The sequence below is a fragment of the Lycorma delicatula genome, chromosome 5 (assembly GCF_047948215.1).
Source record: "Lycorma delicatula isolate Av1 chromosome 5, ASM4794821v1, whole genome shotgun sequence".
Classification (NCBI taxonomy): domain Eukaryota; kingdom Metazoa; phylum Arthropoda; class Insecta; order Hemiptera; family Fulgoridae; genus Lycorma; species Lycorma delicatula.
This window is the reverse complement of record NC_134459.1, coordinates 181,354,029-181,379,252: the sequence shown is the minus strand read 5'-3', so window position 1 is coordinate 181,379,252 and position 25,224 is coordinate 181,354,029. Positions and strand designations below refer to the sequence as shown.

General features: G+C 29.2%; 2 protein-coding genes across 3 annotated transcripts in view; one reads left to right on the top strand and one right to left on the bottom strand.

Annotated features, from left to right (window-relative positions):
* The window catches only part of LOC142325811 (abl interactor 2-like), a gene marked incomplete at its 5' end in the record, with an annotated part of 45,460 nt that extends 44,840 nt beyond the window's left edge, over window positions 1-620 (bottom strand). Inside the window, 1 exon segment of the mRNA XM_075367837.1 lies at window positions 531-620. Coding sequence (XP_075223952.1) covers window positions 531-620 — 90 coding nt within the window.
* On the top strand, window positions 64-25,224 carry LOC142325663 (non-homologous end-joining factor 1-like). 2 transcript variants are annotated; one of them, XM_075367695.1, is made up of 6 exons: window positions 64-879; window positions 2,524-2,718; window positions 4,882-5,020; window positions 20,771-20,924; window positions 23,136-23,265; window positions 24,764-25,224. In XM_075367695.1, the coding sequence occupies exons 1-6, from the start codon at window positions 736-738 to the stop codon at window positions 24,818-24,820; spliced, it is 819 nt and encodes a 272-aa protein (XP_075223810.1). In that variant the 5' UTR covers window positions 64-735; the 3' UTR covers window positions 24,821-25,224. The 2 variants fall into 2 exon arrangements, with proteins under 2 accessions (XP_075223810.1, XP_075223809.1); XM_075367694.1 differs by having other exon boundaries at window positions 24,760-25,224.

The window sequence follows — 25,224 nt, the reverse complement described above, 5'->3', positions numbered from 1 at the left end:
TGATAGCAAAAAAAATCCTTTTTCAAATAATAATTATTTCATAAGTTTAATGACGTATAAACGTGTTCTTTTGAATAACGTAGTCTTCGTATACTTGAGTACAATACGCGATACTGGTGTCTGAATGCGGTTAACAAACCAATTTTCAGCGAAAACTTTACGTATACAATAAATAATTTATAAAATATTTTCTTAACGTTTTTTACATAATTAAAAAATTACAGATTGGAGTATGGAATCAAAGTAGTGTAAAATTTAAAAACATAACCTCGTTAACGTTGAAATCACTTAGGTTACACTAACAAGAATAAACATTTAATTAAATGAAATAAGTACACAATAAATCAAACTTGTTTTAAGTTTTTCGTACAGTAAAACACAAACTAACACTAGAGTACATAATGAACGATTTGTATTGGTGAAGGCAATCGAATACTCGTAGATTTCTATGCAGATTATTCCTATCAGAAATACAATTAGTGAATGCTTTTACGTAAACATAAATTCTGTTCGCAATTTAAACTACATACCTTGATAATAATACATAGTAACCATATAGATGTATTTTTATTAACCAAAAGAAGGACGTTTAACCGAAAATATTTGGTATAACGGAACAGAACCGCACTCAATATATATATATATATAAATATATTTGTCGTACTACCATCTACCGCTATTTATAAGAACTATCGGTTTCGAGTGCAGTTTTAAATAATATTGGTCGTGTAGAAAATGTGGAAAAGAATTATGATTGATGACAAAGATTTCATAATACGAACAACAGTTACTGAAAATAAATATGATATACTTTTGTCAGATTTCAGCAAAGTTTGGTCAGAAATATTAACAGAGGAGCAAATACTTGAAAGATGTAAGGTAAGTAATTATATTTTGTATTTTCATTTTATAGATAACAAGTAACAATTTTATGTTGATTACTGATATGTAAATCTATTTAAATTAAAAATATGTAATCATAGAAAAAAATCGATTAAAATATATAATTATTTTACATAAATCTAAAGTGTATACAAATCTCCCTACAAGCTGCCTCTACTTGCCTGGCCAACACCACCATTATAACCAAGCATGCAGAACACTTGCTACTGCTGGTTGCTACAAAAATAATACCTCCAAATGATATTTCTTGTATTTATTGCTGTTTATTCTACCACATTCATTTAATTTTGTTATTATTTATTTATTTAAATTTGTCATTTAATTATTGTTTATTTCATTTTTTATTTATTTGTTCTACTGTAATTTATTATTTGAGCTACTATATAAATTATCTTGTATGAAATCATTTTATGTTTTACATTTATAAAATACAGTACAAATTAACATTTTAATTAATTAAATTAATTTTATGTTTATTATAGTACAAACTTAATATCTCTGTAATATTCATAGTTTTTTTATAATAAATTTAATAATGATTATAATTGCATTACTTTTATTCAAGTTTCTTTTACACTTTATTCATATATGTATCTTTTTGTACAATTTAATGGTTTTATTTTGTAGTTTTGTAGGCCTACAAAGCAAATATTAGTTGTTGGTGCATATGTGGTATTTAGAAATAATCTTTGTAAATAATTACATCATATCAAAGAAAATCATATCATTATAGCCTATAATAAATAAACAACTCCTTTCATATACTTTTGTATTACATCTATCTCTCTCTCTCTCTCTCTCTCTCATGCGCACAACACCCAAACACCACACCACTGGAACTGTGAAGCGCATAGTTCCATATAAAGATTTTTGTATCTTTTTCATAAACTGGGAGATGGATACTTACATTAAGCTTAAGGATTATATATTGTATAAGTATAAATAAAAAAGGACTCAAACACACACACATATATATATATATATATATATATATATATATATATATATAGGCAGTTCCACAGTGCCTATATGTAAGCCCTATTGGTTGGTATAGAGATGCTTCCTACATACTGTTTTTTTTTTACTGCAGATCAACTAACTCAAATTGGATTTAACATATTCATACTATTCCTCATCCCCTCAAGTTTCCATTTTTGCTACAATGAAATTCCCAGGTTTGATTACTGGCAAAAATTTCAATTTCATGGCCTTTTGAGATTTTCGAATGAATAAATACCAGTTACAAAGAAAGAAATAAGCAGAAATCTCATTTAAGCACGATTTAAAAAGTATACATTTAGAACTACACATAGTCAACTAAATACATGCAGCTGCAGCATGAGACATCACGACTCTTCCTTAATTATTAGTAATTATTCAAGACTTTGAGACTCTCTTCCCCACAATAAATAAATTTAAAACTTGCATGTAGTTTGAAATCAAGTGAACTGTAATCAGAAATCTGACTTCCCCCTCTATGTATATGTTTACTTAAATGTCATTAGACATCATTTAGAACAATAATAATTTTTAACCATTCAACCAAAAAATGTATGAAGTGGGGATAATTCCGGTAAAATGTTATTTTAGTTATTTTTAATTTATTATTTCTTTTTGTAGGAAATGAATCCACTTTATGAAGCTGAACCAGTTATACTTATTAAAAGAATATTTGAATTAATAGATCCGAAACAATTACAAATTAAGAAAGAACTTTTAAAAACTGTTAATCAACTTACGCTGAATTTCATCTCGTACTTGAAAGGTATCATTTTCAAGTTTCAGTTCATCCTCACTCTCACTACTCCTGAAAAGGTAAAAAAATAAAAAAAAGACATGATTTTATTAATTCTGTTATTAAACATTATTCACTATTCTGAAAACAAAATTAATGTTGTTTTTTTTACAGTTATAACAAATTGCTTTTAGTAACAACTTCTTTTTTTCTATCACTTTTAATAGCCAACTCAGGTACACAACATTTTTATGAGTGTTAGTCCGATTGATTTAAAAAAAAAAAAATAGAAAAATTTTCAAACTAAAGAAAAACACCAACGTTTCAGTCTTTCTCAAAATCAGGAATAATAAAATGTTTTAACATGTGGTACACAAAAATAACCTAACTTCCTTGTTCTTATTATTTATTAATGAATGATTTCCTAAAATCTCAAATCATTCATTGTTATCTTCTTTGCAAATGATATTAATGTAACTACACCTGAATTTTTTTTTTTTGCTTGATGAATTAATTCACAACATAAGCTCAAAGCTTGTCCACCACTGAAATTAGTGAAGTCTTTTAAATTACTTTGAAAGACTAGAAAATTATACATTTTCAAAAAATCATTCAAAAATCATTCTTTAGTTGGGTCATAACTATTTGACTTTAAACAAGAGAAGACACAACTATTTCATTGTGCTTTTCAAAGAGACATTATAGCATAAGCTAACATTATAAGGCTTACTAGTCTATTAATATAATCATAACAAGAAATTTCTAGACTTGATAAATTTTCATCAGATGATTAAATTAAACTTGTCTGCAACAAAATCAAACCATTTTGAAGCATCTTGATAAAACACTACGGTTATAATTCTTAAATTTTTATTATGTTTATATATAACAATCTGAAATATAATATTATCATTCAGGACTTATTAAAAAAAATTAAAATATGTTTGCAAGATACAAAAAATAGGACAGTCAAATCATAATTTAAAAGTATGTATCATCTTAGTAAATAAAAAAAGATGGCATATAAAAGGGAGGTGTCTTCTTGTATATTGTTATTCTGTTATTGTTATAATAATAACAATAATAGAAATTATTTTAATTCAGTTAGTGAAGGAAATGAAAACAGGCACAAAATTGTAGACAGCACAATTTTTAAGATCCATTCAAATAATTTCAGCCCTATCTCAGCTGTTTAACAATTGATTTGAACAAATGAGGTATAATTTTGTTTATAATGGAAAGCTTAATAAGTTATCTAATAAAAATGTAATATTTACTAATTAATCTAATAAAACTAATACTTATGGAACTATTTGTAATTAAAAGAATTAAATGGTCACCATTTCAGAATTTTCAGAAGTAAAATTTTGAACTTATTATTTTGTAGATGTTTTGGAAACATATACATCAAATTTCATTAAAATAACTCAGTCTGTTTTTATAATACAGATTTTTATTGAAAAAAACTCAAAATGGTGGAAACAAGAAAAATGAAGCGAGGGCATTTGTTGTACACCTGAATTTTGTTTTGTTTATTTTGATGTTTTGAATCAGCATCAGTTTTACAAGCACCTCTCACAATAATCTTTCTGTATAACTAAAAAATTATCAATATTCTATTTTAGCAAACCAAACAAAGAAACTACTAACATGTGAACATTATTTTTCATCATATAAGAAAGGCCCTTAATCATACCTCCATTATGATATTTGATAAATTATTGAGCCATTTAAAAAACCTTTCCACCAATTTATACAAAATGAAATTTTTTTTTGTTTATATTATCAATAATATTCTGCTGATATATTTCAAAAAAATATATAAAATCTGAAATTTTTGTTTAAGGTGTTAAAATAATTTACATTAATTCGTTCTAGAATGTTATTTATTTAAATCAATATTTTTGTTATTTTTATGTATTAATAAAGACTCTAATCAGACTTTTTTATAACCAGGTTATATTTTGTGGTACTGCTCTAACAAAGGTAGATTTCCTTGATCCGTCCAGGCAGCTCTGGGGTGGTCTTTTTTATCTATGGAGTAGCATACATACTCATTCCTGATATGATCTGTATAACGTATAATTATACATAGATCTAAATAAAATATTTATTTATACATTGATTGTGACGGTGAGCTGATTTTATTTATGGGTTTTGTTGAAAAAATTCATTAAAATATCTTGATTGATTATGTTATTTATATATATATATATTAATTTATATAATTATTCTATTAACAGCTTTGTCAACATTTAACTTTTCCATTAATTCAAATGATTGAAGAGCTACAAGCGAGAGAAAAAATGTTATTTAATTTATTGGCAAAAAAAGATGCTGAGATTAACGAATATAAAATGGAAGGAGCTAAAATATCTCGACGTCAGTACCTTTATTAAATCTGTATATAATTACTAAAAAATTAATTCATTAATTTAATTCACAGAAAAAGAATAATCTAGTTTAGCTGATTATTAAATTTTGAATATCTTTACAATAAAATTTAATTTTAATGAAACCAACCTATGTAGTTTACCTACCTGGCTTTCATTTTTGCACTAACGGCAAGAAAAAATTCACTTCGTAAAAATTTCTCAGAAGAAATTTATTGACTTTCATAAAGTTGTAATATATTCATTATAATATAGCTAATTATGTCATTTTTCTCTTACTTTTAGCAGTTGTGTACATGGAATTATTGGCTTACTTCTTCAAATCATATCATGATCAATAAAATCTACTATGATGCAAGTAAACTATGATAGTGGAGAGTATAATTGCTTATGAGTATGATTACAGCATTAATTTTATAATTTTATTTATAACTAATATATTCTCAATATCATAATCAAAATTTAATAATAAAGCATGAATAATTGTTTGTAACAGATATTTAATGATACGCAAATTTATGTAATGTACAGATGCAGGATATACTATTATAAATGTTCACAAGCAATTAATTCTTAACCTTAATAATAAGAAATATTTGTATATTAGATTTTATCATAGTAAGCCTACATTTTAGCACGAACCTAGTAGTTTTGTTTACGAGCATTATCAAATTAATTATAATTTATTATAGTTATATGTTTCAATTGCTAAAAACAGTTGTAATTGGTAGATGTTATTGTTAAAAAAGGAAAAGTAAATAATAAATCAATTAAATATGTCTCTAATAAATAGAGCGAGCAGTCCTTTTGTCACCTATGAGTACTATCAGAACCCTAATGCAGTCTGGTGAAAGTGTATCAAGAAACTTTCAAAGACCATTAGAAATAGTGAAAAAAAAAATTAAAAAACTTCTCTCACTCTTTCCACAAATAATAATAATAATAGTTTAAATAGAAAAAAATTCATTGTTACTAGATTTTTAGTTTTTGATACATTTTGTAAAAACTGGATAAAGTGTTGGATTGGCTCCTTTCAGATCTCAACCCAGATAGTATGGCTTGTTTTCCCTTCCAGCATTCAATTTTGTTATTAACTTATTGGTACAAATTATATGCAATATTGTGGGTATAAGAATATCTCCATGTACAAAGTAAAGTTATTTTTAATATAAAAAATGAGAGAAATTTTAGCTTCAACATTAATTTAAATAATTATTTTAATAAAAAGAATTATATTCAATGTAAAAAAGTATTTATAAATTTAAAACTAACACATCATATCTAAGTTTTATTGTATTACTTAAAAATATTACCTTAAATACTATCAATAATAGAATTAATTTATCTAGTTTATTATCTTTATTTTTCATAAAAAAAATTAAATTAGGCAATTCAATTATTAATCTTAAAAAAATACAAACAAACATATGCACGCACAATCTTCAGTTAGAAAGTAAGAATATAAATATTTATACATAATAACGGAGACAGACTAATGTAAATAATTTAAAAAAATAATAATCATTACATTTATTTAAACATAAAAACATTTTTGTTGGCCTTTATTCCCTTTTTTAATGGATAAATACACTTTTTTTCTTAGCATATAATAAGACTGGTGATTGTTGAAAAACTGCAAAATAAGCTGTAAATTGAGCATGCACATTTAATAAATCAGTACCTGAATAATATAAATTATGATTTTCTTTTTAATATTAGCTCATAAACTAATAATTCATTTAAGAAACCAGGCATCATTTTCTCCTATCATTTTATTCAGATAAATAATTTTTATATGTTATTAACTTAAGTATTCTTTAATAAGATGATAGTATCCTCATAAAAAAAATGTCATAAATGTTATGAGATATAACTTTATTAATAATATTATTTCACTTTCTTACAGGAAACATTTTATTTGATAACATTTTTGCCAATAGCCCTTCCTAATGACAACCTATTAAAGAGCATACATTGTAAATGAATGTTTACCATTCTTCATATTTATCATGAAGAATGATATTTAATTTTAATTCAAACTGTTGTAAACTTTATAAGACTGCTGAACAGAAAACTTAATCAAAAACACAACATTCATCTAATTTCCATTCTTATGTATCACTAGGCCAAGAAATCCCCAACCATAGTTTCAAAAAAACTGAAGTTAAACACTGGAAAAACAAAAGTTATAATTGTAGACACAGCCAACGATCTTCCAGTCAGTGATTCGCAGTGTGAGTTCGAAAAGGTGGACCATTTCATATATTTAGGATCCACAATAGATAAAGATGGAGGCTCACTGGCTGAAATTGACATTTATTTGGAAGAATAAGGCAATCACAAGAAATGCAAAGCTGAGACTGCTTCAAGTACTACTATTAGTCTTCCCAGTAGTCAGGTATGGCATTGAGACCTGAACCGTAAGTGGAAGACTGGAGGAGAATTGATGCATTCAAAATGTGGGCTTATGAAGAATGCTCGGCGTCACATAGATGGAAAAGAGGACAAACAACTTGATTATAAACAAATTGGATATGCAAAGGAGGTTGTCTGCAGTATGTTTCCAGTGTAATCTCTACTTTTTCAGCCATATAATCTGTAGGTCTGGGAAAATCTTGAGAAGCTAGTAATACAGGGAGAATCAAGGGCGGCAGGTCACATGGAAGACTGACAAAAAGATGGGTGGGCCAAATTGAAGAGGCGACTGGAGAAACGTTTGTCATATTGATTTGAATGGCAAAGGACCATGAGCTATAGCATGAAATTGTCAGTGCAATATGAATCAGGTCACCAGCTCTCAGACAGGAGACGAAGGTTTACTGATGGATACTCAGAGATTATTTTTTCAGTAAAAAGTTCCTTTTAATAACTTTTTCAATAAATTTTCTGGTATTGTTGGTAATTAGTGGAACTTGTCTTGCAATGATTTAAAACAATCATTTATGTAATCCGATATATTAATATATGTTATTCTTGTTCATTTAATAAATTATTTTTATCAAATAGCTTCGTTTTTAAATTTTTTGTTACTGAAGAATGTTGAGATCTTGGTTTTTAATGTACCGTATGTAACATTTGAATGTTTTGGTTAATCCATTTATTTTACACATCCTATTTGACTTGCACTGTATCCAAAATAGGTAATTAACACATCTTTAAAAGAGAAGACAAAGAAAGTTTGTAGAAGGCCTACTATAACTAATTCACCTAACACATCATATCTTATCACTCTGTAAAGTATAAACATGATATTTTATCATGTTACATTATGTAATTCAAGGATCATTCAGAAAGTTCTCATCCTAATATAGAAAATGCAGGATTTTTTTCAATTTTTAAACATATTCACCTTATAATTCAATATATTTAGACCAATGACTTTCCAACTTTTTAATACCCACAGTATAATGCAATTTATCCAGCTAATAAGCAGTAATATCAGTTTTGACTACCTCATTTGAAGTAAATCTTCATCCAGCGAGTCATTTTTTAGGTTTGGGAAGAGAAAGTAACATGGTGCATGTGGAAACACTTCAAAGCAAATACAGTTCATATGAAAACACTTCAAAGCATACATCATCAAGTTTCGCAGCAACAACCTGGAACATGTGTGTAAGAGCATTATCATGATGAAAGAGGACTTTCTGTTTATACAGATGTGGCTGTTTAGGTTGAATAGTACCCTTCAATTGCTCCAGTAGTAAAGCATACCGGTGCATTGCTCGCGGATACCGGTGTTCTTTGGTGGTTGGGTTTCAATTAACCACACATCTCAGGAATGGTCGAACTGAGAATGTACAAGACTACACTTCATTTACACTCATACATATCATCATCCTCATTCATCCTCTGAAGAATTATCTAAACGGTAGTTACCGGAGGCTAAACAGGAAAAAGAAAGTAGTAAAGCATAATACTTCCTGGTGATGGGCCTGCCTTTTTCCAGTAGTCTATGAGTACCACATCACAAGAATCCCAAAAAAAATAGCCATGACTTTTCCTGCAGAAGGAACAATTTTCCATTTTCTTTGGCACACTTTCACCTGTTCCCATTTACAATTTAGACTGCTATTTGGTTTCTGGCCTGTATTGGTGAATTCACGTTTCATTTACTGTTATAAAATGTTGAATAAATTCAGTAGAATTGCATTTAAATAAGTCTATACATTGTTACAGAAGTGTTCAGTCAAATGCTTTTTTGGTCAAAACTTAACAGACGCAGCACTCACCGAGCAGAAAGCTTTTTCATACCCAAAACATCATGTAAAATGTAGTGGACATGGTTTGTCAAGATGTTTGCGATGTCTGGAAGCTTGTGTACTTTCAGTTGGCGATTATTTAATACTGTATTGTAGATTTTTGTAATAATTTCATCAGTGGTAGTGGTTTTTGACATCCCGAGAGTTCATCATCTTGAATGGATCCTTGACCATGTTTAAATTCTGCAGCCCAATTTTTTACCATTGAAAATGAGGGGGAAGAATCCTTTAAAGTGGAATCTAGCTCTTTTTGTATGAACATCAGGAATAAACTTTTTTTCATAATGTTTTTAAGAACATTATGATAGGTCAACTTTAATTTTATATATTTTTCAGAAAATGTCAAAACTTGTTTGCTTTACCCAATAACTGCATTTAAGCAACTAAACACAGGCATCTGAAACTTTACAGTCTAAAGGATTATCCTTGATAAATACCATAGTTATAAGTTCATATTTATACAATCTCTGTATCAGGCTGAGAACCTTTCAAACAACCCTGGTACATACACTTTGTCCGGTATATTTTAGTCACTTTTGTCAAAAACTACACTGAATAACCTGATATAATAAAACATCTGACACTAATAAGTTGCACTGAAGATACATAACACTAACAAAAACAAGCAAGTCATACAACATACACAAGATCATACAGAATACTGACAAAACACAATCTAAAAAATACAGCAACCTAGGAGTAGGCAAATTAAACTGTAGTAATTATAAATATTAAATAAGAGAGACTGAATGTGCATACACCCATTACAGACTCAAACACAACAACATTATCTGTAAAAGATCACTATATTATGTTCCTAATTCCACAACATGCAAATTTTAGACATAGCATATAAAAACAAAGATGTAAACATTTGAATTACATGAAATTTACAAACTCATAGAATTTGACAGAAACAAATGATTAAACAAACATGTATCAATGAAACAAGCACAATATTGATTAAATGCATTATTTGATTATCATACCAAAACGTTTTCTAACCTTCTTGCATTGTTTTCAAATTAAAGTAACTATAATTCTGGTAATTAAAGTAACTATAAAGTAACTATATAAACCTGGTTGCATTGTTGTTAACAGCACCTAGACAGGTGCTGTTAACAACAATGCAACCAGAAACTCCTTTGAAGAGGTTACAGATAATTGGCTGCAAAATACCTTTAAAATTTAAAATGTACGTTAAAGTGTTGTAACCATAATGATTGTCGCTGAATATGATATAGCTATCCCTAGGAATAACAAGCAATCCATGTCAGGGTTAATATGAAAAATGAGGAATGAAGTGGGTTGCTGCTGCCAAATATATGTTTGCACAGCATGCTAATCCCATCAAAATCCATGTGATTTTCAGCTCAGCAAGTCGTACTTTCATTCTGTTCACCACAAGGACTGGCTGTAAAATGAATATCAGAGAAAGCAGCTGTGACTGGTGTCTTTTGTATCTCAGGCAGTTTACATGTGTCAGTACTGTATGAAAGACTACTGTGTAAATTAATCTTTAATCTTTCTGTAGTGTAACAATGCATTATGTACACTTCTTTGACATAAAAGGTCATAGAATTATAGTTACTTTAATTTGAAAACATTTTCATAATTTTTAATGATATTTTTTTTAATCAAAAAATTTATATTCTTTCTGTATATTTATATGTCAAATAAAACTTTTATATTAGTGAATCACATTGGACATAAAACTGGTTTCATAAATTTTATTGAAGATAAATTTAATTTATTCTGATGGTAATAAAAAACCCATATAGTACAACCATAAAATTTTTACTTAAATAAAGAGAAAAGTCAAATATATGTTGGTCCAATAGCAACTATCTTCTGCATAATTTGATAAGAAATATTATTATTTATTTTTATATTATTAATGTGCACATTATTCGACTAGTGGACAATAAACAACACCCATGGCCTAACATGATGACGAGGTGTGTGATAAGAAATAAGATGGTAAGAAATATAACATGACTGTTTTAACCTAAATCATTTTTTAATAATACAATTAAACAATATCTCAAAATTATATTTTCATTTACTTGTTATGTAAAATCTCATTCTACTAGTACATTTCTGTGAGGATGATTTCATAGTTATTTTTACGTTATAATTAATTAATAGGTTAAAATTAAACAGTAATAAAAACAATAACTTACAATAACATTGCTAATCTATGAAATTCTTCAAAGAATTCCAAATCTTCATCTTCTTCATAAACTGTTTCCATTTTACTTGTTATAAAAGACTGTAGGATCTATCAAAAATAACTTTAGCTTGATTCATTGAAATTTATGTAAAAGAACACCAAATAAAATATTTATAATCTGAGTAATGGGAATTTAAACAGTAAATGACTAACAGATTTCTATTGAATTATTTCATATCTGACTGTACTCTTAAAGATATGATGTTTTAAATTTTAAATGATAAAATGGTTTAAATATTAATAGATAAAAGGTTAATTTTATACTTACATATATATATATGTTTAATATTAAACTAATGGATTAGCTAATATTTTTAAATGTATCAAATTAAATGAAAACATTTCAATTAAACTGTTTACATATAAATTAGATAAAAGTTCAATTTATATAATACTTCCCACTTTATTATTTGTAATATTTATTTTATTAAGCATGATAAAGCTAATAAAAAATGCAGATTTTACTTCAGTAATAAATTATCACTTGTTATAAAAAAAAACTGACACTGAAGAGGTGTCCCTTAAAAAAAATAAATAAATAAAAATTAGAAGAAATCTACCTAAAAATATTATTTATATAGATTTAATAATTCAAAATAATTAGTAATTTATTGCTCCTAGAATTTTTAACAAATATAATACCTGACATGACAAAACTACCAGCTTAAACTGGTATAATATTTTTTAATTAATATTATAATAAACGTAAAATGTTTGGAACACCAGTTGATATATGTGTTTTGACAGTTATATTAAAGAAGAAAAAAAGATGGAAATAATTAATTTTAGTTTAACATAAAATTTATCATATAGATAATCTTGGTAGTCTGAACTACTTGAGGCTAGATATCAGTATCAGTACCAAAATACTAAAAAATATCAGACTCCTGGGTGTCAATACCCAGCAAAAGATAATTCAAGAAAGAATATAAACCTATTGGTAGACAGCAACTGAGATTTTTTAATTAAATTAATTGCTACAATGGTTTATAATAAGATCTAATTTTGTTGCTGCAAAATTCATCAAAAAAATATTTTGTGTGTGAAATATTTGATAAAAAAAAAATTAAAAAAGGTTTCTGGCATTTTTTTCATATTACAATGAGTCATGCCCTGTAATTGGATGTAATTATAGGGCATCTTTGCCCAGCCAAATGTACACAGAAGGAACTGCTTGAGACAACTAAAAATGCACTTGATGTCGCTAATTTTTAGTACACTATTGTTTAAGTGCCTGTGAACTGTGATATTATACCTGTGTATTATACCTGTTTTCATGTTCTTACAGTTTTAATCCTTAATGTAAATTTTTTCAGCTTCATTCTGTTGGATTTAAACCTTCCAATGAATTTTTTTGATTTAATTAAAATTTAGTTTAAAATAATACTTCTGATATGGTATAATAAATAAACATGCTCTGCTCTTCAGCCCATTTTAGGTCTATCTTGATGGCTGACAAAAGCTTGTGATGGGGTTGCTGTGGTGCATGATCAATAATATTGTATTAATAAGTTCAAATAGTTTTAAGATCAGTAAATATTGTCTCTTTTTTCTTATTCCTTGAATCAGCACCATTATATTTCTCTTACCATAAATGCTGATACATCTGGATCTTACTGAACTAATTAAGTTTTTAATAAATTTCCAGATGCTACCTCTTGAAGTTCATGTCTAAGTCAAGGTCTTTTTTTGTTATTATCACTTGGTTTAATTCACAACTGTAATAATCCTCATTTTAGATCTGGGCAGCTACAGTTTCCATAATTTAATAGAAGTGCTTGGAGGTACCTTTCTCTAGAGAATGAAAATCATTCATACATCAAAGAACATGTTCTGATATGGTGGGGCTGGTACGACAGAGTAGCATTGGCTGAAATTCAAAGATTGCACTACTATTATAATCATCAGCATATCACGTGGGGGCAAATGAAATTTATTTATTTTTTTGCGATGAATTTAAAACAAAATAAAATACCAGCAGCAGCAATGCAGATGAGAATAAGGAAGTACAACCACCCTTTGGTTCAAACACTTTGACTACAGGGCCTTCTTCTATGATTCAAACCAATGTGCAACATAGTGAAAGTGAAATTGCAGTCAAGGTTGTCATAAAGATGACAGTGGAAAATTCTTCGGCCTGGCAAGCACTATGCCGGTACATTTGTAAAATCTCTTGGACCTTTGAAGAGCTACAATTTTGTGACAGATGCTAAACAACCCAAGAGGAAATTCAGTCACCAATGGCTGGATGCACTTTCACCATCGCTAGCTTACTCAAGGCAACTCAAAGGTGCTTTCTGTAAATATTATGTGTTGTTTTCACTATCAGTCAGAACAATGAGAGGTGGTTTGGGTTCTTTTTTCATCAGACCTTTCATTAAGGACATGCATGATTATTACAAAGCACATGTACAGTCCCAGGGACATCAGACAGCAATGGAATCTGCAAAATCATTCACGGGAACCAGTGAACATCCAACTTCACCAGTCTTCACAAAAATAAATAGAAAACACAAAAAAAGTACTGTTCTCAACTGTTTGCTGCATCATTTTTTCCATCATACATAATTTCCTCCTAGAGGCAAAAATCTGGGTGAAGACGTACTTATCAAATTATGCAATTTTCTTATTAAAGCAGGTGAATCACAACTAAAAGACCATTTTGAGCATGAGCTGAAAAACACATCATACCAATTGCCTATCATCCAAAATTAAATAACTGATCTATGTGACACTATAATCAGGGATCACATCATTACAAGGGTTAAAAAAGCTTATGTTTATAGCCTAAAACCTAAACCGACAACGATTGTTAACGTCTATATGCCTACAAGCGCCCATGATTATGATGAGGTAGAGTGTGTATACGAAGAGATTGATGAAGCAATTAAACACGTAAAAGGAGATGAAATTTAATAATAGTTGGAGATTGGAATGCAAGCATTGGAAAAGGCAAGGAAGGAAATATAGTGGGTGAATACGGGCTGGGCAAAAGGAATGAAAGAGGGGACCGACTTATAGAGTTTTGCACAAAGTATAATTTAGTAATTGCCAACACCCAATTTAAAAATCATAATAGAAGAATATACACTTGGAAAAAGCCAGGCGATACTGCAAGGTATCAGATAGATTATATCAGGTTAAGCAAAGATTTAGAAATCAACTCGTTGATTTCTAAATCAAAACTTACCCTGGAGCAGACATTGATAGCGACCATAATTTGGTGATAATGAAATGTAGATTGGGGTTTAAAAACCTGAAGAAAAGGTGTCAGATGAATCGGTGGAATTTAGAGAAGCTTGAGGAAGAGGAGGTAAAGAAGATTTTTGAGGAGGACATCGCAAGAGATCTGAGTAAAAAAGATAAGGTAGAAAATGTAGAAGAAGAATGGGAGAATGTTAAAAAGGAAATTCTTAAATCAGCAGAAGCAAACTTAGGCGGAGTAAAGAGAACTAGTAGAAAACCTTGGGTTTCAGACGATATATTGCAGCTGATGGATGAACGTAGAAAATATAAGAATGCTTGTGATGAAGAAAGTAAAAGGAACTATCGGCAATTAAGAAATGCTATAAACAGGAAGTGCAAACTGGCAAAAGAAGAGTGGATTAAAGAAAAGTGTTCAGAAGTGGAAAGAGAAATGAACATTGGTAAAATAGACGGAGCATACAGGAAAGTTAAGGAAAATTTTGGGGTACATAAATTAAAATCTAATAATGTGTTAAACAAAGATGGTACACCGATATATAATACGAAAGGTAATGTCGATAGATGGTGGAATATATTGAAGAGTTATACGCAGGAAATGAATTAGAAAATGGTGTTATGGAGGAAGAAGAGGAAGTTGAGGAGGATGAAATGGGAGAAACAATACTGAGATCTGAATTTAAGAGAGCATTAAAAGATTTAAATGGCAGAAAGGCTCCTGGAATAGACGGAGTACCTGTAGAATTACTGCGCAGTGCAGGTGAGTTAGCGATTGATAGATTATACAAACTGGTGTGTAATATTTATGAAAAAGGGGAATTTCCGTCAGACTTCAAAAAAAGTGTTATAGTCATGATACCAAAGAAAGCAGGGGCAGATAAATGTGAAGAATACAGAACAATTAGTTTAACTAGTCATGCATCAAAAATCTTAACTAGAATTCTATACAGAAGAATTGAGAGGAGAGTGGAAGAAGTGTTAATGGAAGACCAATTTGGTTTCAGGAAAAGTATAGCGACAAGGGAAGCAATTTTAGGCCTCAGATTAATAGTAGAAGGAAGATTAAAGGAAAACAAACCGACATACTTGGCATTTATAGACCTAGAAAAGGCATTCAATAACATAGACTGGAATAAAATGTTCAACATTTTAAAAAAATTAGGGTTCAAATACAAAGATAGAAGAACAATTGCTAACATGTACGGGAACCAAACAGCAACAGTAATAATTGAAGAACATAAGAAAGAAGCCTTAATAAGAAAGGAAGTCCAACAAGGATGTTCCCTATCTCTGTTACTTTTTAATCTTTACATGCATCTAGCAGTTAATGATGTTAAAGAACAATTTAGATTCGGAGTAACAGTTCAAGGTGAAAAGATAAAGATGCTACAATTTGCTGATGATATAGTAATTCTAGCCGAGAGTAAAAAGGATTTAGAAGAAACAATGAACGACATAGATGAAGTCCTACTCAAGAACTATCGCATGAAAATAAACAAGAAGAAAACAAAAGTAATGAAATGTAGTAGAAATAACAAAGATGGACCACTGAATGTGAAAATAGGAGGAGAAAAGATTATGGAGGTAGAAGAATTTTGTTATTTGGGAAGTAGAATTACTAAAGATGGACGAAGCAGGAGCGATATAAAATGCTGAATAGCACAAGTGAAACGAGCCTTCAGTAAGAAATATAATTTGTTTACATAAAAAATTAATTTAAATGTCAGGAAAAAATTTTTGAGAGCATATGTTTGGAGTGTCGCTTTATGTGGAAGTGAAACTTGGACGATCGGAGTATCTGAGAAGAAAAGATTAGAAGCTGTTGAAATGTGGTGCTATAGGAGAATGTTAAAAATCAGATGGGTGGATAAAGTGACAAATGAAGAGGTATTGCGACAAATAGATGAAGAAAGAAGCATTTGGAAAAATATAGTTAAAAGAAGAGACAGACTTATAGGCCTCATACTAAGGCATCCTGGAATAGTCGCTTTAATATTGGAAGGACAGGTAGAAGGAAAAAATTGTGTAGGCAGGCCACGTTTGGAATATGTAAAACAAATTGTTTGGGATGTAGGATGTAGAGGGTATACTGAAATGAAACGACTAGCACTAGATAGGGAATCTTGGAGAGCTGCATCAAACCAGTCAAATGACTGAAGACAAAAAAGAAAAAATGTTTATAGCATTTTGGCTGACAAAACCAAGTATATTCCTGGCAAATAACAGCTGGATAACATTTCTTCAATGAAAAGGCCAACAAAATCAAAGAAGAATTTTTAGACTTTGTAGAGCTTGTACTTAACACCAAGAGTGCTGCCAAAACCATTGAAGATTTTGTGACAAACTTAAACCTAGACCGTGATAAGCGTGTGGGGTTAGGCTTCAACAGATGTTCCACCATGTCTGGAAAAGAAGGTGTGCAGGCGATCTTGAGACAAAAGTACAAAAAAAACTTCTAATTCCATAGCCCTACTCACACTTAACCTTGTTATGAATGACTTAAACATTTCCAGAAATTTGAAACTGCATTAGAACTATCAAATAGATATAACAGTTTTGCACAAGTCCGTTTAGGACACAAGCTTATTGTTAGCATTTCTAGATTCTGTGACTAGGTGATCAGAGAAAAACAAGAGCATCTGTGTTTTTAAGGATCACTTCGTTGGTATTGTAAATGCATTAGAGACCTTAGCTGAAGAGGGAAATGCAGCATTAAGAAAAAATGCTTATCAAATAGATGCAGCAGTGTGTAGATTTTCATTTATTGTGTCACTAGCATTAATTGCTAAGTATTCCGTTATAATGAAACCCATAGCAAATGCCCTTCAATTGAAGAACATTTGCCTTTGTGTTTTTGACACAGTCAAAGCCAACTAGCACATTCAAACTATTCTTGACATGCTAGGAGTTAATCGGGAAAATGTGGAGAACACCACAACTACCATTTTAAACAAACAGGCGACATTGCAATGTATTTGAATGTTGATATAACCAGCACCCCCATTGCTGACCAACAGAAGCATAGAAGCAATCGTTCAGCCAAAAATCCATCCAAATTTTAGAAAAGATTCCATATCATCTTTAGAAGTAAGATTTTCTGCAGAAAAATTAACTGCATTTCCACTGATAAATTTCTATCCAATTAACATCAGACGTGTTTCATTGGATGAATGGAGTGAAAGTAAGTACTTTCACTCCATTCATTACACAAGATGAAGTCATCTTGTGTAACTTTCTACAATTTAGAAGTTGAAGGAGAAAGGAATTGTGGTTCAAAATGTGGAATGAGGTACATGCTGACCCCCCATAGGGGAAAGACATTCTCCACCACCCCCTACATTCCTAGCCCTTATGGCTTTACCAGAGGTCATCTCCAAAACCTCGGCTTTTGACATATTTCAGTCCGTCTCTGCCAGGATCCCACCGATGCGACGAGTGACATTTACATCGGTGTACTACTATTTAATGAACTCAAAACAAAACACATTTTACAGAGCCTTAAGTGACTGAAAGAACTTAACTAAACAAAGGAACTAAACTACCTATCCGTAAAAGGTAAAAGTGAGTTCAACACACAACACGAAACATAAAAATACTACATGGAACAATAACATCACAGTAACACTGAAACAAAACAAAAAACAAACACAGCAAAAACAATTTATAAAACAAAACATAATACAAGAGAAATCCAACCACGGCTCTACATCTCCTCAGTGATCCTTTCTTTTGCTAAGTATACTATAAAACTCTCCACTATTGCCCCATTTGGCCTGGCTCCTCCAGTTTACACGCAGATCCAACATCGAGCCGATAATATTAAGCTGACAGATGGTCTCCATGCGCATTAACTCGTACTTCTAGCATTCATAAAAAACATGGTAGGTGTCATCCAATTGTCCACACTGAGAACACATCTCAGAATCTACCAGGCCGAATTTCTGCAGTCTGTTCCTAAAAGTACCATGACCAGAAAGAAATTGCATCACATATTTATTAGAGTGTACCCAAGAGGCGTCCGCAAACCAACAACATTTGGAAAGAGATCATGCATGTAATACCCACACTCTGTCTCATCCCATCTAACTTGCCACAAGACATTGGCATGTTATTCAATTTCTCGAACTTTATCCAAAGTCAACTCACTGGACTTCATAGCAACATACCACTGCTGCTTCTCAGATGCAACAGGAAGTGCCAGACATAATTGAGGTTATAAAAGAGCAAATCGTTTTATATGACTGTTAGAAAGGCTGTGCTGATATTACTTTCACAGTCCTGCACATTAAGTACTATCAAGCTTCAATTAGTTCCCTTCATCATATTAAAACACGGCTAAGAAGCACCGCTGGTGAAAACAGGTTAAATGGATTAGCTATGTTAAGCATTTTCCAACAATGGGTTTTCACTAATGAGGAGCAATTAGTTGAAGCTGTAGTCAGTCAATTTGCATCGAATCCTTGCAAACTATTGTTACAAAATTAGATTTTTAAAATAAATATTTTATTCTTCCTTTTGTTATTATATATTATTGCATAGTAACCCCCCTCCTCATGGACTACCCTTACCCAATGAAGGAGATTACATTCAGAAAGCTGCCCCTTCCGTTTTGAACTGGTTATGTTCCTGATTATAATTAATGTGTATGTGTAATATTATCATAACTACAATGTTTCCTCCAATTACTCCTACTTCTCTAATCTACAAGTCTAATGCAGCTCCTCTGTGGGTTGTTCATCTCTTCATATTCCATCTCCTTTACTTATCCTTTATCCCTTCAATGGGAATCAGGTCAGCTACCATCTTCATTCCATCAATAACATTACATTCTAACAGCTGATAGGGTAGCCACTTTCCACTGCTTTCTTGGGTGTAGTGGGATAGTGACTCTGTCTATTGAACTCCAAGTACTTTTGTTTGTTATTGAGGATTGTACAAAGTCTTGCTCAGTTGTTAAAGCTAAGCCTCTTATTCCTAATAAAACCTAATCTAAGAACTAACAATATTGTAATATTGCAAAAAATCCACATAAATCAATTTTAAGTGGCTTTTATTGAATTACTGTATAGCACATTTTCGAACAAATGGGCCATATTTTTTTCAACTATTAAATTATTTTGCCTCTCGCATTATGGCAATTATTATTATTATCAATATTTGTTAATAAAATTTGTTTAAATATATTTAAAATTACTAAATGATTAGCCATTTTATGTAAACTGTTTGGTAGAATATTATTTTTATAATCCATTATAAAATATTAATGTGAAAAAGTTATGCTTTATGTTAGAGTTCTTTAGAAACTTTACTAACTTAGACTATGTATACAGCTTTTGAATCTCACCCAAATTCAAAACAGTTTTGTTTAATGATTCTTTATGTAAAAAAATTATTCATGTAGTAACAACTGAATGTGTTATTTTTGCTAAAAAGAATAACCACTTATTAAGAAATAACAAACAATATCCACTTCTATCAAATCACACAACAGAGCTGTTTTCATATAACTCAATATAACACATCACTTATGAGAAAAGGCCTTATTATGCTGCCATTGCCATTTTTTATCAATTTATTATTGAACTACAGTATTTAAAAAATGTTTCTTCAGTTTATTTAAAATACATAAAAAGTTTTTTTTTCTCTAAGAATTTTTAAAATTATGCTAATTAAAGACGCTCGGAATTTTCTATAATTCTGTTCAAAGTATATATACAATATGTACTCAAATATTTTTCATTATACTTTACAAAATAAATTGTTAATAATTTTGTATTATTTTTTATATTTATTACCTTCATGTACAAGTATGTAAATTACTTCATAATTTAATTTAATTTCATATATGAATCGCAACAATTTTTATTTTATAATTAATTATATATTTTGTGATGCTGCCCAGGAAATTACTGGAGCAGTGGTCTACCATAATCAATCCATTCATAATGTATTCATGTGATCAAAATAAAGATTTAACACTATTTCATTGTATAATAATAAGCAAATAAACTAAAATTTTCCTAAAGATTGCTTTAATTTTCAGAAAGTGTCATTACTGAACCGTTCAATGAACAGAAATTCTTAGAAAATTGTTCTACTAATGGAGAAAGCAGATCATTAAAAAATTTACAGTTTCCATTTTTATATTTTGAAGAGTCATGTGCAGAACTTTATGAAGAATGTGCCAAAAGAAAAAAGTAAGTTTTAAATTTATTATTTAAATCATTAAATTGGTTAATTTATTATTACTACTTTTTTTTAATTTTAGAAGATTATTCACTGCAAAAGCTCAAGGATATTATCGGATTTGTTTTGTAAATTATATCAGTAGCATCTGCTGTGGTTATAGGTAATTAAATCCCATTATGTACAAAGTTCCCCATTCAAGAGGAAACTAAATTTTATTTTATCTTTCAGTTTTAATAGGTGAACAATCTGGAAAATGGGCCCTTTTTCTGAACAAAAAAACCATCTTAGCATTTTAACAAAAATAAATTCTATTCAGAAAAAGAAAATATCCAAAAGAAAAATTTCAAACCGGTGTGTAGAAAATAACAAAGAAGAAATAATACTGTGAGGTTGTAATAACAGTGTGTACGATTTTGTTCATTAGGATTCAGTTATCAGCACTGTCTGCAGTAGTTAGCAGATAATTTTATAAGACCATCACCCAAATGACAGTTTTGCTGTTGAAGGCAAGGTAATAAAACTTAAATTGTAATAAAAGCATTAAATTACACTAAAAAAATTTAAAATTTTTCAAAAAATATATATTAACTTTCACAGTTATAAAGTTATACTGTGCAGCTGTACAGTATACTATATAAACTAAAGTATGCTAAAAATTTAATGAAGGAACACGTAAATCTTGAAATTTCATGACCCCTTTAAGAAAAAAGTAAACAATTTTACAATTGAAAAACTCCAGAAGAATAAAAGTATGTATATTGGGTCTGTTTTTGCTTGACATCTTTTCATCCTTCATGAACAAATTTGAATGAAATTTGGCATGATTATTTCTGTATATGGAGCATTGATGCCAATTCATTATGGTCACAATCGATCAAGGGAGCAGGGAGATTCATATTTCAAAATATTGCTCAAAGGATAGATGTATTTTTTTACATAATTTAATGTTCCTTAAGTAGCCAAGATATTTTTTGATAGTTTTTGGTCTTATTCAAAGCCCAATAAAGGGCAATAAATTGGGTGGGGGGTTAACAACTTTTCCTTTTTTATAGTTTCCGAACTCAAACTTAGATTCTTATACTAATTAGATGATTCTACTACATTAGTATGTCACTTTAGCTATGTAGTAGGGGAGTTTTCATTCAGGGGTGGGGATAATACTTTTTTTTTTCTTTTTTTCATCAGTTATTGTTTTGTTTGATATCTACTGACTAACTATAATGAAATTTTGTACAATGACTTCTGAATATGGGTCACTGTTGTGACTTAACTTTGGTTACAACCGGTCAAGGCGGTAGAGAGGTACAGTCCCATATATCAGAATGTCTAAATCAGAATTGTACTTAAAAGTAGAATAATTTTTTTTACGTAATTCATTACTTGTGTACTTACATATAAGATTAATTATTTTTTATTAATTTATTAGGAAAAAATATTTAATCTATATTAAACATTAGATATATTTTTCTTTTTCTAAAATTGATCCTTTAGGGAATCATATTCCTCTGCACTATACAAATTATATTAATCCGATCAACCCAAGTACAGAATTAATAAAATAAAATAAAATAGGATGACACTTACCTTATTCCATAATCCAAGCAGGAGCGCTTTCGCGAGTATCGCATCATCAGTTGCTTTATAATTTTTCAAATCTTTTGTTGCAAATTACACATTAAAATTCAAATTGAGATTTAAAATTGTTAAAAGATCCTTTTCCAATTAAATCAAGACAGAAATAAAACTAAACTTTTTTTTTATATTCAAAATTTTAAATTGTTAATTAAAATTAAAAATTGCATTTATACAAAATATGAAGTCATTAATAAAAAATTAAAATCAAGGAAAGATTTGAAGAATTATAGAGCAACTGATGACACAAGGTACTCGTGAAAGCGCTCTTGCTTGGATTATGGAATAAGGTAGATGTCATCTTATTTTATTTTATTAATTCTGTTATTTTGATCGGATTAATATAATATATATATATATATATATGTAATTAGTAATTACTATTACAGTATAAGTAATATGTTTACTACTATAACTGAAGATGGATATTAGGATTCATTACTTGTAATGTTCTTTGATTTGTATTTATTGATAATAAACAAAGTGCTAGTAAGGTAACCACTTGAAAGAATAGAATTTTATTATTTAAAGTAGACAAAAAAAATTTTTTCATTCATAATATATTACTTGATTTATTGTTGTTTAAGAGTGTTTGAAGAAGCATTAACACCAAAAAAGAAGGTAATGAAAGAAGAAAAACTAACTGATGTAAAGACTACAGTAAAACCAGAAACAAGTAAATCAAAGAAAGCAAATGAAATTATTTATGATGAAGAGGTAAGTAATTTTTACAATAGGATTCAATATTTGATACAACATATCAAGACACCTATTCTAACCTCTTAACTGATTAAAATGTATTGTGTTACACCTACTAGAAACAGCGTGCACAATTTGTTAATTGAAAACAGACAGTAGTATATATTTTTAACAGATTATTAATTCACCATAACATAACCCGACATATGTGAATATGTAGGGAATAATGATTTAAGGTAATATATTTATATGAACTGAGGTCAGATTATGTCAAAAGAGGTACCGACTGGAGTCACTTTCTCTGTGAGTAATAATGGTCACATACAGTCAACCAGTAACTGTGATGTACTGTACTGAGAGTAGTTTTTACTTGTAAAATTTTACATCATCACTAGCATTTATATAGACTTGGAATACTAATGTGTAATAGTATATTTGTCTAGAAAAGGGAACATGAAACCACTTAACTCCTAATTTTACTTAGTGGGCATCTGATACAGATTGTTTAATATTCTTGAGAGGGGCTGTGACATTTTCAGGAGCCTCTACATTGATAATCATAAAACTGAAAGGTTGTTATTATCAACATTTAGAGCCTTCCAATCCTATTATCACGGTATTTTTTAAACAGCAGTCAGTTTCAAAGCCATCACATCTGATTATAAAATCTGACACCTTAATATGTTAGTCAAAAAGTGTAGAATTTTTTTTATACTTTTCAAATAAATTATTGAATTTTTTCATAAGCTCTCTTTACAGAACTATTCCAAAAATGAACTTCCAATTAACTGTTAGAAATAAATCTGTAGCTAACAACATAACCACCAGTAATTTCTACATGCTTATCTACTGTCATTCTATTTTGTGCTGTCGAACCAAAGACTGGTAAAATAGAATATTATTGTCATTTCTACCAAGAGTAAGGCACATGACAAGATTTATTTTTCACACGTTTAGTACCTAATGGCTACAAAATCCATTGACAATTGAACCTTGTTAATGGTAAGAATGAGTGCATTACAAGTATTCCATTTTGGGCAGTAGTTGAAAACAACTGATGAGTTATCTGTGAGTATTCTATTAGTATTCTATTAATTTATAAAGTGTACAGTAGTTGTTTTATAAACAGTAAAAATGAATTATTCTTGCATTGAGTGAATTGTTGATTTTTTTTATAGTTATCTTACTGTTAATTCAATATTAGTTTCTATTATTTAATGTAAAGTTTTTAGTAAATTGGAATTGTATTTTAATATTAATAATTTAATTATTACTAAATTAACTTTGTGATTAATTTGAATTGCTATTTTGTATCTATTATTTAAGAGTAATAAACTGTATTTAAAAGAAATTCTTTCATGCACTATCTCAATATCCTTGTTGAATTACAAATATTATATATATTTATTATAAACAAGCAATTAGAACTCAATTTCTGAATAGCTCTCATAATTTATTACATAGTTTTCTAAATGTCTTATTATTTCTTTTAAATAAATACTTTTGTTTCAGGAAGAAAGCGATGATGAAACTTATTTTGCAATTGGTAAAACTGAAGTCAAACCAGTTATAAAAACTGAGGAGAAAAAATCTCTTGCTTTCAAAAAGAAAAGACGTTTAAAAAATCTTTAAATATATATATATAAATTTAATTTTTATACTATTAGCATTATGGAAAATTAATTGTAATTATGCTAGTATATAAATTTATATTATTGCATGATAAATTTAATCATAAGCAAAACCAGTATGTACTATGTTTAATTTTCTCATTGTGCCAATGAGTTATGTTTAATTTTTCTCATTGTGCCAATGAGTTATATCATTAATTAATGCACTATGGGATTGGAACAACTGCTTGCTATGTACATTTTTCCATATAATAAAAAATAGGTTTAACCTTTATCTATAATTTTATTTAATTTTTTTGTTAATCTATCAAATGAAATTACAATAAATTATAATTTGAAAAACATA